Source organism: Dromiciops gliroides, chromosome 3 (assembly GCF_019393635.1).
Source record: "Dromiciops gliroides isolate mDroGli1 chromosome 3, mDroGli1.pri, whole genome shotgun sequence".
NCBI classification, from domain to species: Eukaryota; Metazoa; Chordata; class Mammalia; order Microbiotheria; family Microbiotheriidae; genus Dromiciops; species Dromiciops gliroides.
The window spans coordinates 12,072,756-12,091,599 of record NC_057863.1 but is presented as its reverse complement, the minus strand read 5'-3'; the positions used below and the strand labels follow the sequence as shown (position 1 = coordinate 12,091,599).

The window sequence follows — 18,844 nt, the reverse complement described above, 5'->3', positions numbered from 1 at the left end:
ACCGCCCCAACACGTGGTCCAGCCCCTGCATCAGGGTCTGTACTGATGGAAGAACTGGCTATCTACTGTGGCAGCTTGGCTACTGTTGGATACCTCTTATATTAGTGAGCTTGAACACGCATTGAGCTGAAATCCACCCCCACAACCCAACTCTAGTCATAAGCTTGTTACAGGCAAGGAGGGTGGCCACTGGAATTCTATTCATCATGGAGAAACAGAATCTTGGGATACCCTGGGCAAGAGCAAAATGGATGCAGCATCCACCAGCTCCAAGGGGTCTCATGATTGGCAAAGGACTGTGTCTTCCCCAAAGCTTTCAAGATGGGAAAGGTTGTGAAGGAGAAAGAGGTTAAGGGGTCAGTGCATCCCGCAACCTGCCCTTGGAGATGAATACCAAATGATGCACAGGAGACAAGCTGTGGGCAGAGTCATTTGGGGGGGAAAACCCCAAGTGACTCATTTCTCTTAAGCCTGCACTTAAGCTTTCTCCCTTGCATCCTTGGTCTAGGGGCTTCCATGATGAGTCAGAAATTGTAGGGATCGGGAACCCAAACAATGAAGCCACAACCCAGTGTGGCCCCAGACCAAAGGAGAAGAGGACTTTTCAATAGTATGAAGAACTGCTTCTTGCCTGGGTCCTACTGAAATCTACTTTCCCTCTTCTTTCTGCAAAAGGCAATATGGTTTCTGTCTCCATTCTTTCTGCTTTACTCACAGGATCATGTTTAGAGCTGGAAGAGACCATAGAGGCCCTTTAAAGTCCAACACCAGCATTTTATAGGTGAAGAAACTGAGTCACAAAGAGGCTAAGTGACTTGCCCAGAGCCACAAGGAAGTGTCTGAGGTGGCATTTGAATCTTTAGCTTCCTGACTGAAAATGCAGGATGCCAAGTTCTATCCACGTTATATACGTACATACTTACACATGTGTATGTATGTTATATGTGCATGCATGCATACATGTGTGTTGTATATGCATGTGCTGTGTATGCATATATTGTGTGTATATGAACAATGTGTATATGTTTATGTATATATGTGAATATGCATGTAGTGGTACAGAGCATATTTCAAAGTCCAGTTCAGCAGTGAGAAGTTACATTGTTGTAGGTTATCTTGGTCTTTGAGAATATGAATAAACTTGTTTCCCCATTCCCTGAGAGCACCTTTGAAGGTTGTCTGAACTATTTCTGTCGCTCCTTCCCTAGTACTTCTCTGAATTCTATAAACAGCATTGAGTTATGGCTTAATGAATGTTTATTGGATTGGGTTTAATTGAATCAATGGCTTGGAAAGAGTCTTCCCCACGAACTCATTCAATTCCTTTCCTTGTCCAACTGCTCATAGAACTTTAGCTGTTCTCCTGGATGGTCACCCCCCCATCCCTGATGATCCCTCTACCCCCCCCCCCCCCCCCCCCAAGACGACTCTGCTTTCCTCATGCTTGGTTATTGCCTCAACAAAGAACATACAGACTGTTACACCTGGATTGGAACCCAAAGCGAAGCTTTCCTTATTTTGCAGATAAGGCAACTGAGTCTCAGAGACTATGGTACAGTGGAAAGAACAGTGACCTTGGAGAAACAGGACTTGAGTTTCACTGCTGCTTCTGCCAGCTTCCATCTGTGTGAGATTGGGGAAGGTCCCAACATCTATGGTTTTCAGTTTCCTTATCTATAAAGGGAAAATGCTAGACCACCTGGCTCAGGGCATCTATGAAGCCGTGACTTGAACAAAGTCACCCCCAAAGCTTGTGAGGAGCCAGGACCAGATTTGCAGTCTCCGGGGTCCCAGCCTGGGTTTCCCCTCCTTCATTACACTGTACTGCTTTGTGGTGGCCCTTCTGGTCATTTTCTTTGGGAACTGTAAGCGAGAGTCCTTTTTATCGATCACGAGACCTTTGTATGAGGGAAGATTCATAAAGAGATCTGAATCAGTGCTTCCCTGCTTCTTAGCAAGTGTGAATTTGGGCATCTCTACAAAGAAGTCAGACAATAAATAAAGGAAATGTGTTCTCCTAGAAATGACTTTTCTGTTCTGTTATGTGGTAACAAGGCATTAGGCTCGACTTCCTTTAAAAGCCTCCCCAAACTGCAAAGTGATCCCTGCTGCGCACACGGAGGCCCTTCCCCAACACCCCTTATGTGCTCTCACCCTCGAAGGCGCTCTAGCTGTTGGCACCAATGGAATCTTTCTGGACATCCTTGCCCTCTATGCCCTTTTTGTCTTTGTAAATTTCCTACTCACCAAACCAAGTGTGGCTGCCCGAGGTTCTCTAACCATAGACTAAACTTTAGGGCTTTGGGGTCACTTAGACAAATGAAAAATGATCCCAGGCTCAATCCCAGCAACCTCATTTTCCTGTAACTCCCAAAGAGATCTTTTATTCTAATTGACTAGAAAGGTTCAAATGTGGGCTAAGGCCAAGCACAAATGAAAAGGACTCCAAGGGAGAAATCTTTGGGACCTTCAGGATGTCCATGAGCATGGGCCTAAATGATCCTGTAACTAGAGCCTCTTTTGTATGACTTCTGCTGTTTGAGTGGCTGCCTCTTTACTGCCTTACTTTTGTACTTCTATTCCTGATTGGTTAATGAATTGACAAACAATTATTAAACACCTCCTATGTGCCAGGCGTTCCATTACCCTGTGCTGACTCTCGATTCGAGGAATGCTGTCAGTAGACCTTTTGGTAAGGCAGAGGATATATCTGTAATATAAATGCCACCTAATTTCCTTCATCTAAATTATCCTTAGCTTCCTTCAATGCCCAAATCACATGCCACCTCATCCCCTGTGGTCAGTGCACTCTCTCTCCTGAAATGAACATGCACAAGCTCATCTGTTTACCTGTTATGTCTTCCCCATAGAAAGTAAGCTCACTGAGGGCAGGAAGCATTTTATTTTTGTCTCTCTTTGTGCCAGGCACATAGTAGGTATGTTTAGCAAATGTTTGTTGATTTATTTCTCAGTATGCCTCTCTGTCCCCACAGCCTTATACCTCCATGATCGGCTCCCAACTCACATCAACTGTAGCTGCTGCTAACTGCTTCTCAGTGTATGGCTAGAGATGAATATGAACATTTCTCCTGACACAGACCATTACCACCAAGGATGGACGATCAGCAATGACTGCAGAGCCAAGGCAACTAATTGGTAATATGCTTTAGAATGGGCTCCTCAGCTTTAGAGTGTTAATAAAGGAGAGAGCCTGAACAGGCATTGGATAGGTCAGCAGCACTGGATTCGGGGTAGCAGGCTGTTAGTATCCCATAGCCTCCCTCCTCAACTCCGCCTCCTGTAATCCTTATTCCCTCTGAAGGCTTAGTTCAGGTGCATCCTCCCATACCAGGTGCATCCTGACTTCCCCACCCCCAAATCACATTGTATTTATTTTGTATTTAAAAATAAATCTGTGCGTAAATGGTTCTCCTGCTCCGTGATCTGTTGCCGTATCTTCTGGAAGGCAGACAACCTACACCTGCCGCCTTCCGCCTATCCAAAAGCAGCAGGAGGTCACAGAGAGGGGAGACCATAGTAGCAAGGAGGCTGACAGGGTGATCCCCTGTCAGGGAGTGAGGGGAGCATCCATGAGTCATGAGGTCTTCCATCACCTCCAATGACCAGGGATGCTATTCAAGGGGGCTGAGAAGTTGAGAAAAGAAAATCAGGGGCTGATCCCAGGAGGGAAAACTTACCGATCGTCCTGAGAAGGCTGGACATAGCCGGACGAAAGGATGTTGAGCGAGAGGATATTGGGATCAATGAGAGATTCATCTGTTTCTGGAGTGTTCCGGATCCGACCTAAAGGATACAATAGAAATTCTGGTTATCTGAGGGAAGATCAGGCACAAGGGTGGGGAATCTTTACCCTTATTGCTGCTGCTAACTAAATGAAAGAGATGACCCTTGCCAACACAATTTCTAGGGATCTGAAACAACCCTGAGGCAGATTTACATTATAGATAGATTCTCTATTTTCCAAACTGATCTACCAAGAGCATTCCTTTAATGCAGAAGTATCCCGGTATTCTGCCTGGAAGACTGGACTTCCCGGCTCTGAAGCTAGTTGGGTGACCACGATGAAGTCTCTTCACCTTTCTCAGGCTCTTCAGCAAAATGGGGCCAATGATATCAGTAGTAGCTGCCATACAGAGCTGTTCTGAGGCTCAAATGTCTGCTATTATTATTTAAATAACAACATTCCCACTATATTTAAATGTCTCTCCTCTCTCCATCAGGCAATTTGATAGGGAACTGGGAAATAGACACTTAAAGCTTGAGCATTTGGACAATAGTAATACGAATTTAGGGAAGGGAATAAACATTTATTAAGTACCTAATCTGTGCCTGACCCACTGCTAAACCCTTCACAAGCCTGGGTGGTAAATGCTATTATTATTATTATTATTTTTTTTTTTTGCGGGGCAATGGGGGTTAAGTGACTTGCCCAGGGTCACACAGCTAGTAAGTGTCAAGTGTCTGAGGCTGGATTTGAACTCAGGTACTCCTGAATCCAAGGCCGATGCTTTATCCACTGCGCCACCTAGCTGCCCCGGTAAATGCTATTATTACCCTCATTTTACAGCTTAGGAAACTGAGGCAGGCAGAGGTGAAGTGACTTATCCAGGGTTACACAGTAAGTAACTGTCCAAGGCTAGATTTAAACTTAGGTCTTCCTGATTCCAGGCCCAGCATTCTATCTGTAACGATTGGAATAACGCCACCTGCTGGATACTAACTGTAGAAGAGTTCTGCCCATGAAGCGAAGGTCTTTGAGGGCAAGACCAGGAGTCTTTTCTTCAGGAGTCAGGAAGTGACGCGGACTAGTGGGAGGAGGAAGGAAGAGACTGGCGCTCAGTCTCGCGCTCTCTTTCCTTTGGACTCTGGTGGAGAGCGGAGCTAGAAATGTGCTCTCCCTTTAATAGCTAGGAATTTAGGCCTTTTTCTCTCTCTTTACCAAATTCTTATTCTCCTTAATAAATGCTTAAAAGTCTAACTCTTGCTAAAGCTTATAATTTATTGGCGACCACTCATTAGATATTTTAGACAGTTTAGCTAGAATTTTAGCCCTTAACAGATGGCTGACCACGAAGAGGAAAGCTAAACTTCAGTCTTCTGATCTTCTGGTTGGGTAAGAAATTTCCCCTCCCTCTCCCTTTAACTGCTAAGTACTGGCGTACTGGCTGTGTTTTCCTTTAAATTTTTTCGAATGGACCTTTTAAACTCCCTAATTACCCTATTTTTGATTTTAGTCTGTTTAACCAGACAAATGGGGGATAAGATCATGTTAATGCTTTGTTTTTGTGGATTTTCTATTTTTCTTTTTATTTTTGTTAAAAGAGCCAGCAACTTACTCACACAAGGAAATATCTCTCCCTCTCCCAACCATGCTTTTTCAGAGAAACCTGAAGAGATTCCCGCAGCTTTTCCCAGTTCTAACACTAATTGTTGCTTTAATTTTGCATGCCTGGAGGCAATGACCCACCCTCTAGAAGCTTTTAATCCCCTAGCACCTGGAGGCAAAGTGGGGGAAGAGGAATCCAGGCCTGAGTTCAAAATCAAGTCTGATTCAAATTGCTCTGGTCCCTCCCCTCCTCTCCAGACCCCACCCTCTACTCCTCCTATGGCCAAGCCCATTGCTTCCCCTGCCTGGGAAGTCCAGAGATCTGATGCGCATGCTCAACTTTCTGTAACTACATTTGCAGCTTCAGGCTCAGTCCTTCCCCAGCCTGGCTGTGCTTCTGAGACAACCTTAGAAAACCCTTTAAATTCCAGATATGCTCGTTTTGTTCATAATTTTGCTAACCTGCTTTTGTCTTTAATTAGTAATCTTATAAAGCATTTGTATGGTGAAAAGACTGACAGACAATATAGAGGGGTTAAAGAAGAAAAAGTTAAGCTGAATAAGAATAATAACAATCAACATAGTTCAAGACTCTGCTTCTTTTGCCATGGAAGTATATATATTTTACAGAAATGTAGAAGTAAGAAGCAAGGTATTGATATGAGTATTGGGGATTTTAGATATCGGAATCAAAAGTGTTCTAAATTCACTCAGATTATTAATAGTATCAGTTCAGAGGTTACATAGGATTTCTATGCTATTACACCTACATTTTGAAATTAATGGTATGGGTTTATTTTCATAGAGATTTTCATGCTTTTGAGATTGTGTTTTATACTTAGTTTTTAAAACAAGGAGAATATTTGTAAAAGCTTTTTATAGTCATGTGATCAAGTTTATATTTTATAATACTCTTATTAATATTAAGTTCATATTCATTTAGATTTCCCTAGTTTGAATTTCATTGTCTTTTATTGTTCCATGTGTATTTTTTTTCTATTTATTCATCTCTAATTTTGAAACATTGCAAGATGGTTTTGATTTTATTATACAATGTTAATTCTAGGAGTATTGTGCTCCCATATTCTGAGTTGTTTGTTTTTGTTATTTTTTCTCAACTGATTATTTGATCAAACTCTTTAAAGCATTTCCCTGGCAAATTGTTTGCCATGGCAAGTGTAAATTGATTCTAGAAGTATTATTTTTGATAAGCATATTCCAAAAAAAAAAAAAAAAGAGGGGAACATTTGTAAAAGTTGTCTTTGAGATTGTGTTGTGCTTTAACTTTTATTTAAATATGTTCAGATTTTTCAAAAAAGTAATTGTATACTAAGTAAAAAAAAGGGGTATTATTTGAAATTGTTGCATAATTATATATTGTGTTCTGAGTCAAGATGTATTCACATTTTTTGCAATCATTTATTATCCTCAATTTTTAAATCCATATGAGACTTGGATTATGGGAACTTATCATTTAAGACATTAATTGCCTTTATTCTGAGTTATCAGATGCCAGTTGGCCAAGATGCCATCCAATCACAAGAGGAATACATGCAAGAGCAGACACTGAATTGTCACATGAGGGGAGACATGCATGAAGTCAAGGTATGGCCGAGGGAACGGCTTTTGACTAATGTTGAGGTTGGATTCTCTTGGTTTAATATTTTATTTTATTTTTCCCCACAATATTGTACAGATGGCTGGAAGTATTCATCCCACCCATCTCACTTCTACACCTGGCTTCCATGCTCCCTCCTATATGCCTGATGCCATGGACATCTCAGTCCCATGCATCTGATTAAGTCTGACTCAGTTTCTTCCAATATGTTCGGTGGCATGGACATATATTCCATCCACCTATTTTAAGCCTGGCATACTGTATGGGCAGTACATATTGCTCAAGTGTGGGAATGCTCATATCCCATCATTTCTCTGTTCTTTTATGGTAACCCCCATAATTATCTCAGGTGTCATGATAAATACAGTGTTGAATTTGGCCTTGACACCTGTTACCAATTATATTAGATTTTTTAATTTCTCATAATGGCATGAGGATAATTAGGCAGATGATGCAAAAAGTGATAAAACAAAGATAAAAATTATTTTTATTAATTAATATTGCAGCAATTGTCTTCTCAATTACCCTCCATAAGGGGGGACTATAGTAATATTATAATTTTAAAGAATGGTTCAATTTTTGTTTTATTATATGTTTCATGTGTAACAACTAAGATTCTGAATTCCCTTAGACATGTTTTTGAGAACTTTCATTGTTGGATTTGATTATTGACAAAGCTATTTTAAAGTTGTGTTAAGCTCAATTTTGTAGGAAATTTTCCTGGCTGATTACCAGCATCCACACATCAACCCCTGAAAAGACTTCCATTCCACGACTACACCTAGAGGACATCTAAGAAAAGACTTTCAGAGACTTTAAATGAACAGTTTTGATTTGTTGTTTTTGTTGTTTTTTTTCTCTTTCTGTTATAATATACACCATCTGTAACATGTACTCTCTGCAGAGGCCCTCCCTTTGCAAGACTAATGTCAAAGCGTCGGTTCATGAGGACAAAAAAAAAATCGCCCCTCTGGACAAAACTTTCCTCTCTTCCTTTTCTATATTGTTGTTCACATATTATTAGCTAGCAATAGTTATTATATTCTTTTTACTGTTCCGTCAAGGAAACATTTTGTTTCTTGAGGAACAACAGGGGGGACTGTAACGATTGGAATAACGCCACCTGCTGGATACTAACTGTAGAAGAGTTCTGCCCATGAAGCGAAGGTCTTTGAGGGCAAGACCAGGAGTCTTTTCTTCAGGAGTCAGGAAGTGACGCGGACTAGTGGGAGGAGGAAGGAAGAGACTGGCGCTCAGTCTCGCGCTCTCTTTCCTTTGGACTCTGGTGGAGAGCGGAGCTAGAAATGTGCTCTCCCTTTAATAGCTAGGAATTTAGGCCTTTTTCTCTCTCTTTACCAAATTCTTATTCTCCTTAATAAATGCTTAAAAGTCTAACTCTTGCTAAAGCTTATAATTTATTGGCGACCACTCATTAGATATTTTAGACAGTTTACCACTGTGGCTCCACCTAGGAGGCCACATGGTGCTTTAAGGTTTATAGATCATTCTTCCCCCAACAATGCTATGATTTAGGTAGTGTGCCAGGGCAATTATCTACTGTTTTGCAGATGAGGAAACTGAGGCTCAAAGAAAAAAATGACTAGGTCAGGTCACACTAGCTGTGTGAGTTTAGGCAAGTCCCTTCACCTCTGTTTGCCTCAGTTTCTTCATTTGTAAAATGGGGATACCTATCTCCTTTACATGAACCTACCTCCTGGGGTTGTTGTGAGGATCAAATGAAAGAATGTTTGTAAAGTGCTTAGCACAGGCACATAGTAGGTTCTCTTCTATTTATTTATTTATTTACTTATTTTTCATTTATTTTTATTTATTCTGTATATTTTATTTATTTTAATTATTACTTATTTATTTCACCTAGTTTGTTATTTTTATCTTTATTTATTTAAAGTTTTGAGTTCCAAATTCTATGTCTCTCTCATTCCCTCCCTCCCTACCTTTCCCCCTCTCTGAGAAATCAGAGCAATCAGATATAGGTTATACATGTGCAATTATGTAAAACATTACCATATAAGTAATTTATTTTAATTAATGTATTTACTTAAAGCACATAGTAGGTTCTTAATAAATGTCAGATTCAGGATCTGAATCTGGTTCATTTTCTATCTACTACTCTACCAGAAATGTAAATCAGGAGTGCAAAGCTTGTGCTTAATTTAGAGAAGCTTGACTCTAACTTGAATGGGATGCCTCCCTTGAGCACACCACAAGAGCAGATAAGCTTATAGCTGCTCACCATGGACAGCTCCCCGACTTACCCACAACTAACTCCCGCACTTCTTTCCAGCGGATGTGGCTGCCGGTTTCATGCACCAGGGTCACAGTGATCCTTCTCTGAATACCCTGGAAGTCACCAAGAAGAGAGAGAAATGGGAGAACCACAATCACACAACAGTTCACATTTCTACAGCAAAATGTTTTCTTGACAACAGCAGGTCTCATCATCTTCCTGCGATAGGTGAGGAAACAGGCAGAATGTCAGAGGATCTCCAAGGTAGAAGGCAATTCAGTGGCTATGTGGCCCAAGTTGTCCCATGATGTCTGCAGTGAGTGGTCCCTAGTCTTTGCTTGAAGCCCTTCAAAGGAGGAACCATTGCATCTTCCCACAGACCATTCCATTGTGGGGCAGCTCTCAAAGCTGGAGCATTTGTTCCTTATATCAAGCCTAAATTTGCCTCTTATAGGTCCTGGCTCTGCCCTCTGGGGCCAAGTGTAACATGATCTCCAAATACTTGACAGCAGCTCGTTGTCATGTCTCCTACTTTAATTGTCTCTTGTCCAGCCTAAAACTCCTGCTTCCTTCAACTTGTCTTCATATAGAATGATGTCAAGTACCTCCACCATTCTAGTTGTCCTCCTCTAGACACTTTCCAGCTTGTCAATGAACCCAGTGAACCCAGAACAGAACACAAGACTCTCATGTGGTCTGAGCATGGTGGAATACAGTGGGACTATCTATCTCTTCTCTGGTCTTGGCTAGGTAATGACTCATCTGAAATGGTCCTGGGGCTTTAGGGCCATTTCAGATGAGTCATTATGGAGCTAGGCTTGCTTGTTTGCTTTTTTCCTTCCTTCCTTCCTTCCTTCCTTCCTTCCTTCCTTCCTTCCTTCCTTCCTTCCTTCCTTTCTTTCTTTCTTTCTTTTTGGTGTGGCAATTGGGGTTAAGTGACTTGCCCAGGGTCACACAGGCTAGTAACTGTTAAGTGTCTGAGGCCAGATCTGAAGTCAGGTCCTTCTGAATCCAGGGCTGGTGCTCTATCCACTGTACCACCTAGCTGCCCCTATTGTGTTTTTTTTTTTTTGTTTTTTTTTGGGTTGTTTTTTTTTGGTGGAGCAATGAGGGTTAAGTGACTTGCCCAGGGTCACACAGCTAGTAAGTGTCAAGTGTCTAAGGCCAGCTTTGAACTCAGGTCCTCCTGAATCCAGGGCTGGTGCTTTATCCACTGTGCCACCTCGCTGCCCTCTCAGGCTTTCTTTTGGAAGTTGGATTCTGCACTTGAGTGTGAGACACAGAGCTCTTGTTATATTTCATCTCATTTGATTCAGCCCAACACTCTAGCCTGCCATGGTCTTTTGATACTCTTGGACATCTAGGACATTAGTGGCCCCTCCCAGCTGTGTGTCATCCTCAAATTGGGAAACCCTGTGATCTGTGTCTTTTCTCAAGTAATTGATGAAAACATCCAATAGTCCAGGGCCAAGAACAGATTTGTGCCAAGGCCACTTAGTTGTGGCTATGGCCAAAAAGGTGAGTAGGAAGCATGTATGGGGCTGGGGAGGGGAAGAGAATATTTAGCTTAGGGTGAATAGAGGTAAATACCTGATGGAGTAAGAAGGTTCCAAGGCATGGCATCCCTCCACGGTGGTCCACAACAGCTGGAATATAGCTGGAAGAGAAGAAAACATGAAACCGTCTGTCACATTTTCACAAGCCAGTGACCACAGGAGCAGGAGATTAAAGATTTAGGGCTGGAAGGAACCTCAAAGGTCATCTACTCCAACCCCTTCATTTTACAGGTGAGTAAACTGAGCCCCATAAAGGAGAACCAATTTGTCCTGAGGTCTCATTAGTATAAAAAGACCTCACTGGGATGACAACAACCAGTAATCACTTTAAACTCATATTCATATGGGACTGCCATAGATACTCTTGCCAACTCTCATTTTCTGACCAAAATTCAGTGCTCTGGTGCACTCAGAGAATGTCACTAAAGCAAGTAGAAGAGGAGCCCAATCAGTAAGCAAAGGACCTCATTATAATGAAGGTAGGAGAGAACAGGAACCTCAGCACATTGCAGACCCACCATGAGATTATTGATGCATGATACATTATTATATATTCACAGGACACATAAATTAATCCCCAGTTTACGCAACTCATAAAATTAAATCCAACAAACATTTATTAGGCCTTCACTGGGTAGAGACAAGAACTTCCTTTTCATGATCAGGTTAATCAGCAGGTAGGTTGAAGTGGGATGGTCCCTGATGTATCCTCAGCAGGTTAACCAGGAGGTTGGTTGGTGGGGGGTTTTTTTGGGGGAGGGCAATGAGGGTTAAGTGACTTGCCCAAGGTCACATAACTAGTAAGTGTCAAGTGTTTGAGGCTGTATTTGAACTCGGGTCCTCCTGAATCCAGGGTGGTGCTTTATCTACTGCACCACCTAGCTGCCCCCCCAGGTTGGTTTTAATCCCAAGAAAATTGCCAGTTTGGGGGTATAGGTCTTCCTAGTTGGTGAAAGAGTAGCCAAATTGCCAAGGGCAAGGTATTATTAGTGAAGAGGAGAAAGGCCTCTTCCTGTACAGATGGAGAGCCTCTCATGGCTCAGCTTCTTAGTGTCTAATAAATGTTTATTGAATCAAATAGCAGTGGAGTAAACTATGTGCACCCTCCATATACATGGTCATTTATTATGCATCTGTTAAGAACATGGTAGGTCTTTGAGGTTGGGTGGCTCTTTCTTCTCAATGCCTTTTCTATACTGGGACCTTACAGAACTGATCAATCCACAAGCATTGATTAAGCACCTACTATGTGTCAGGCATTGTGTTAGGTGCTGAGCATACAAAGGCAAAAAGATGATGTGTAAAGGAGCTCACATTCTATCTTGTCTCCGTGTACTTATAGCACTTTAAGGGTCATTAAGGACTTTCTCCTTAATCTCACCAGGTAGTGGCAAAAGACTTTCATCTCCATTTTTTGAGGAAACTGGCGTTCAGAGAAATTAGCTCTGGGGAACAGAGAATGCTCACTGTAAGAGCATTAAGATTTGGATTGTGGGTAGAGTTCTCATATCACTAAGATCCCAGATTCATCAAAGTCAACGTTAATATTTGGCAAAGCCTTTTGAAGTAAAAACCAGTCTTCCCTTTGCTCCAGGGGAATAAGGACCTGGTGGGTTTTTCAGAATCCCTTTGAATAAGAAGGAACTCACTCGCCATTAGCTTCCAGCTCACAGATTTCGAAGTATACCAGCAGGTCATATTTGCAGTGGCAGGGTCCAGCAGTGGGACGGTTGAGGGTGCTTAGCTTGGTAGCAGGCACTAGACAGAGCCACAAAATTAAACTATATGTTACAATCAAAAGCTTATCAAACAATTTTAAAGCCAGGCCCTTCTCTCAGCATCACCCAGAAAAGGAATAGAAAGCAGGATTACTGTATGGTCCCACTTGCAGTATGCATGTGGGTAGAGAAAGGCAACAAAGAAGTCTTGGAGTTTAATGATTTGATTCATTTATTCAACACGTGTTTATTAAACTCCATTATTAAGTAAGGCCCTGTGCTAAGGACTGAGAAGGAAATCGAGGTACAGCAGAAATGGTGTTCCTGTCCCTCAAGGAGTTTACAGCCCAGCATAAAGTGCCAACGTCCTTGAAGGCATGGACCATTGTCTTCTCTTTAATTGCCTCCCTTTTGAATCTACTGCTTCTCATCAGTCCCCCAGGTCCCCTCAGGACAACCCACACCACTGCACACAGAACATGCTCCATTGATGTCTATAGATGGAACTTGAAGGAGAGAAAGCTTATGCTGACATCAATCAGTCAATCAATCAAATAACCAACATTTATTAAACACTTACTATGTGCTAGGCACATGTGTATGACATCCAACTAGGGGAAGGAAAGAGGGCTACAGTCTCTCCAGAGGACAGACATCTACTATTTAGGACACCAGGGGAAACAGTATTGCAAGGGCTCTGTGGAATGAAGACCACCCTAGGTCACAATGGGAGGGAGGCAATGTGGTAACTGAAGGTGTGCTGTATTCGGGCTGGAATCACAGCTCTGTTACTTATTAGCTGTGATCTTGACCAAATCGCACACCTTCTCTGTAGTTCAGTTAAATCACAATTAAATTAAGGCATAGGAAGTGTTACTCTCCATTGTCCTTCCCAGCTCCAATCTAAAACCTGTTGAATTTCATATCATTTTCTGTCAGACCTTTCTTGTCTCCTTTCTATGGGAGCCTCAGTCTTTCTCTTTAGACTCTTCTCATTCCCTCTCTGACTTGCATGAACTCAAAGGAACCCAGGACAGTTCAGTCAGGTCTGACATTTAAAAGCTGTAGCCCCCAATGTCATACGGAAGCTAGTTTGGTCCATTACAGTGAGTAGGGTATCACTTGGGTGAGGTCTAAGGGGGTACAAGGGAAGAAATAGCCATTGGAGGGTGTTTTAAGAGATGTATTGGGAATGCCCTCAGATTTGTCACTGGGACAATAATGGATACACAGCTCAGACAGCTCCTGGATTGTATGATAGGTGTCCCATTGGAAGTGAAGAGCTCTTTAGTCCATTTTAAGAAAAGAACTGAGTCTGAGGTCAAAAGCCCCAGTTCTGAGCCCTGCTCTGTTGCTTACTGTGTGGCCTTGAACAAGTCACTCTACTTATTTATTAGGCGCTCAGTCCTTTCATACATCAAACAGGAAAGTTTGAGCAGAGACCATAGCTTTAAATGCTATGGTTCTTTCAGTGTCACTGGGAGCCCAGGGACAGATAAATACACTCTGCCTCTCTCTCATAGGATCAGGGAAGGATCATAGGGGCAAGAAGGCACCCTAGACATCAACTGACCTAACTGCTATCATCTGAAATATAGTTAAACTGAGGCCCAGAGAAGTGAAGCAAGCAGTAAATAGCAGAGGTGGAATTTGAATCCAGATCTGCTGCAGAGCCTAGTGTTCCATGCGCAGTGCCGAACTGCCTCAATTTCTCTCTTTCCAGCCTGGGTGATGCCAAGAACCTCTCACCCCTTTGGATAGACTTGAATATGACTGGGGTCAGCTGCAAGAAGTCAGAGCTTGGCCAAGATCCTCAAACTTTCTGTTTTGCTTTTGACTACAAATTCTGCAGCCCAACCTTCACCCTAGGTTTGAGAATGCAAACACAGGAGATGAAAAGATGGCTTGTTGCTGACCAATGGTGGACCAACATGGCACCTTATATTTTCCTTTAGAGGCTCAAAGCCAGCACTGACATCATCGAGGGTAATTGAGGTGTCATAGGAAGCAATGCTCTTGAGACAAATAGGTTCATTCAGTGTCTCTGTGCTCTCTCTCCCTGTCCCCTACATTCTGGCTACTAGGCCTCAAGAGAGAAAGGGACATGGAAAAAACAGGTTTTCTCCAAAATCCATGCCAACCCTCCCTTTTCCCTGTGGGCAATGTCTCTTAGTGACTGTGTAACAAGATCAAAGAGAGAGAGAGAGAGAGAGAGAGAGAGAGAGAGAGAGAGAGAGAGAGAGAGAGAGAGAGAGAGAGGCAGGCAGGCTCTGGGATGGTGATGGAGGATTTCCATGAGAAAGAGGAGTTTAAAAGTGAAGCCTCAGAGGGACCTGGAGGGGAAGGTTGAAGTCCTTGGCCTTGGGATAGACAAAATCCATTTGTAAATGCTGATATCTATAGGGCTGCTAATACACCTGCTCAGTTCTTTCTATGGCATTCATACTTAAGAGAGAAGAGGGAAAGACAAAGACAGAATGAGAGACAGATTGAGAAACAGAAAAAAAGGAAAGGTGAGTGATGGAAGGAAATGGAGGCAAATATAGATGTTTATTGGCATAGAGACATATAGAGGGAGGCAAAGACAGAAAGAGACTCAGGAGAGATGGGGAGGGGGATGAGGAAACAAAAGAGGCAGAGTCAGATATAGATAGACTGAGATATAGGGAGGGAGAGGGGGGCAGAGGTGGGAGGGAAGCAGACAAAGAGAAGCAGAAAGAATGAAAGAAAGGAAGAGAGAGGGAGAAAGAGGCTCAATGTCAGGGCCAGACAGGTACAAATAAGGGAAAGAAAAAGAGAGAGAAAGGAGGAAGAGGCATGGAGAGGGAGGAAGAATAAGTGAGAAAGGAAAGATGATAAGGGGGAGGAAGAGGATTAGGCCAGGTGGTTTATTTTGTGCCTGAATCCTAGATCTGGCTACACCAGTAGATGCCCCAACCATCGCTGAGAGATGTTGACACTTTTCTTCAGTCAAAGCCACTAGAAGATGGTGGATTAGCATTTGAGGATCATTTCTGCTATGTCTGCTCCCAGAAGGCAATGAGAATTGAAGGAAGTGGATCAAGACTGGGTAAAGAACCAGAAGGAAAGGGTTCGAGGAATTAAAACCCATCCCCATCCCAGGAGAAAACCCAGCCCTTGGGCTGGGGAAGGGTGGTGGAAGGAAGCACGACTCAGCTGGATCCCAATGATATTGAGTCAATGATATTGATAAGACAGAATTTCAAGCCACCCTAAAGAGGAAGAATAGAAGCAATAGCAAACACCCCAACATGTCAAGAAGTCGATCAATCTCCACCAGGGTTGGACTACCCCTTGAAGACGAGGCCATTTGCCCATAGAGGAATCTAGATTATGGTACTTTTTCCAGGAGTGGGGGTTGAGAAGAGGGGCACCAGAATGTCCCTGAAAATCCCACTTATGGTTCTGATATCCCTGGCATTTGCCCAGCCTGCTCCATGAATGTAGTCCAACCCTGATTTCCACCTACCCTGCCTCCCAGTCACTGCAATGAAACACTTCCCAGGGAATTGTCATGGAAGGAATCACAAAACACAGAGATCTCTTCCATGGCTCTTTGAAGGCACCAACCGGGTTTCTGGGCCTTTTTCACAACCCCATCCATTACAGGCTGTGAAGGATGAAACATGGACCCTTTGCCCTCTCTTGACAGCAAGGAGGAAGCCATGCTCGTAGCTAGGAAGGCATGCCCAGAGAGCACACTCAGCATGCGGCTGTCCAGTGTGCCTGGCATCCAAAGCTTAAGCAGTCCAAGGGCCTTTTCTTCATCTCATGTAGCAAAGAGGAAAAAACAAAACAAAAGAAATCTAGTTTGACCACAGCGTGGTTGCCCCACGGAACAAGAGGGGGATCATGTCAGGGATGCAACAAAATCATGGGCAGAACAACTGGCTCATCTTAACTTCCCCTTCTTCTGCTCTTCCTTCCCTAGAGAATCAACCTAGCAGCAATGGGAGAGAAATTCAAAGGGTATGACAATGCAAGATGAAATCTCAGCCTTTGTTCCCACCCTAGTCTTACCTCATATGCCTGCAAAAATATAACTCCTCAAAGAAAACTAGATAGAAAGGTCAACATCCTTATAGAGGGCTGGTGAGCTGGGTTCCTGACTACTTCCCTCTTACCCCAGTGCCTGAACTTTAATGTCAAAGCCACAAACTTCTCCTCTAATTTCCCAAGTTAAATCTATTTCTGATGGATGAACCCCCTGGTGACTGGGCAAAGTCTCCTCAGAGAACTCTCTGTATGCTTTGGGGGGGGGGTAATGCAGGGTAAAATTATCTGCTCCTCGACTATGGTTGGGCAGAGTAATAGAAGATGGCAACCAAGCTTCACAATCTCTCAGAGAGCTTACTATCGTCATTCTGCAGTGGCCCAACATACAATTTACCCTGTGCCTCACAGAGAGATGCTGTAACCCTGCACTTGAGGGAACCTAAATGAGATCATTATGGTCTTGGCAAACTTTCTGGTTCTCATTTAGTGATTCACTAGACTAGGACAGGTACTCATTTGCAGGTGCGCTCCTTTAGGGAGGGAAGCCCAGTTCTGATCTCCCATTTTCTGATGGTCTCTATCAGTCTTCTCTAGTTTAAATGAAGACCACAGTCCCAAAAACCTGCCGGCAGGGATGGGATGGAACAAATTCAAAAGTACATATGGTTTTCTACTAGACACCCAATCATTATTATGGAACAACAAACTTGGGGCGGGGGGGGGGGACAAACCACCGAGGCTAGAAAACTATCCATCATTGAGAACTTTCCAGTCTTAGCTGTTATTTTCACATTGATCTTCTTCATCCATTCTCCAAGAAAATACCTTTAGAACAGGCAAGAGAGACTAAGGTGCTGTGCCAGAAAGATGACCCACGGGGCTCTTTGTTTAACCCAAGCCCCCAAGTCCTGTCTCAGCAGGTTAACAAAGACCCTTTGTAATGGGGAAATAAATAAGTCAGTAACCTAGAGGCCTCACTGCATCCCCCAAGTCCATCAATTACTCTGTGTAGCTAGAGCACCATATCCATCAATCATATGACAATGATGTAATTCCAAATGGGATTCTTCCTGGGAAGATGCCATCACTTGAAGGCCACTTGGACTTAAGATGGAAAGAATTGGGGGGAGGCATGACCAGGAATAGGGGGCTCTTAAGTGCTACCAACCTGGTTTGGAGAGTGGCATGACCCGAGGGAAATGGCGTCTTGATGGTCGTAGAGGACTGTGGACAAAGAAGAGAATCATGTGACTACAACCACAATCTTGAGACTTGAAAGGAAACTTCAGATATTGGCACCTGATCAGAAGTTCTGCTTAAATACCTCTAGTGATAGGAAATCATGGAATCACCTAATTTAAGAGTTGGAAGGGACCTTGTTGGCTATCTAGTCTATCCCATGCTCCAAAAGAATCCCCATTATAACAAACTGAAGGAGCGGCCATTGAGACTAACATAGGGTCCTGGAAGCCCTGGCATCTGAGAGGCCTGCTCTGTTAATAGAGTCTAACCCTGAATTCCATGTGCCTTGCTTCTACAATGACATATTCTTTAGGATTCTTCATTAAGTCCCCCAAGAAGGGATATTCCACCTTGGGATGACCCTCATTGTGAGGAAGTTTTTCTTGCTATCAAGCCCAAATTGGCCCTTTTGCAACTTTTACCCATCAATACTAGTTCTGCCCTTGGGGAGAGTTCACTATCACCAACAATCAGGACTCAATAAAATAGCCTGTTGATTGACTTTACTGTCTGCTGCCTCTTAAGGTCAAGAGTATTGCTTCAAATCTGAGAATTATGGATCAATTCCATTTATTTTCTTCTCTTCAAATCTTTCCCTAAACACATTTCTTTTAGGAATTCAATTTAGTTTAATTCAACTCATTTCAATGAGTTTCACTTAGGTACTGGAAATAGAAAAGCAAAAATCATACTATCTCTGCTCTCAAGGAGGATGCGTGCACGCGCGTGAGCATGTGTGTGTGTGTGTGTGTGTGTGTGTGTGTGTGTGTGTGTGTGTGTGAGAGAGAGAGAGAGAGAGAGAGAGAGAGAGAGAGAGAGAGAGAGAGAGCTAACAAAGGCAGCAGAGGCAACACAAGTTAAAAGAACAGCTAATAGACCAGTTTGGCTACAATGGGCAGTAATATGGGGAAAGATTGGGGGAGTTGGTGGGAGTCTTGTCCTAAGAACTTTCAATGTCAAACTGAGGAGCTTATTCCAGAAGCAAGAGGAAGCCATTGAAGGTTTTTGAGTAGGGGAGGCACGTGGTCAGATCTGTGTTTTAGGAATGCCACATATGCTCCTCTCCTCAGAGGGGTCATTTGTAAAATATTTGTAAAA

At 42.9% G+C, this 18,844-nt stretch overlaps 1 protein-coding gene across 17 annotated transcripts in view; it reads right to left on the bottom strand.

The window, feature by feature from the left end:
- KIF1A (kinesin family member 1A) overlaps positions 1-18,844 on the bottom strand; it is a 186,739-nt gene that overhangs the window by 36,004 nt on the left and 131,891 nt on the right. For all 17 annotated transcript variants that reach the window (XM_043994534.1, XM_043994535.1, XM_043994537.1 and 14 more), the window contains 5 exons: positions 17,673-17,728; positions 12,419-12,527; positions 10,804-10,870; positions 9,242-9,326; positions 3,699-3,804 (listed from right to left, as the gene is read on the bottom strand). In XM_043994534.1, the coding sequence (XP_043850469.1) occupies positions 3,699-3,804; positions 9,242-9,326; positions 10,804-10,870; positions 12,419-12,527; positions 17,673-17,728 (423 nt within the window). The remainder of the gene's footprint in view (positions 1-3,698; positions 3,805-9,241; positions 9,327-10,803; positions 10,871-12,418; positions 12,528-17,672; positions 17,729-18,844) is intronic.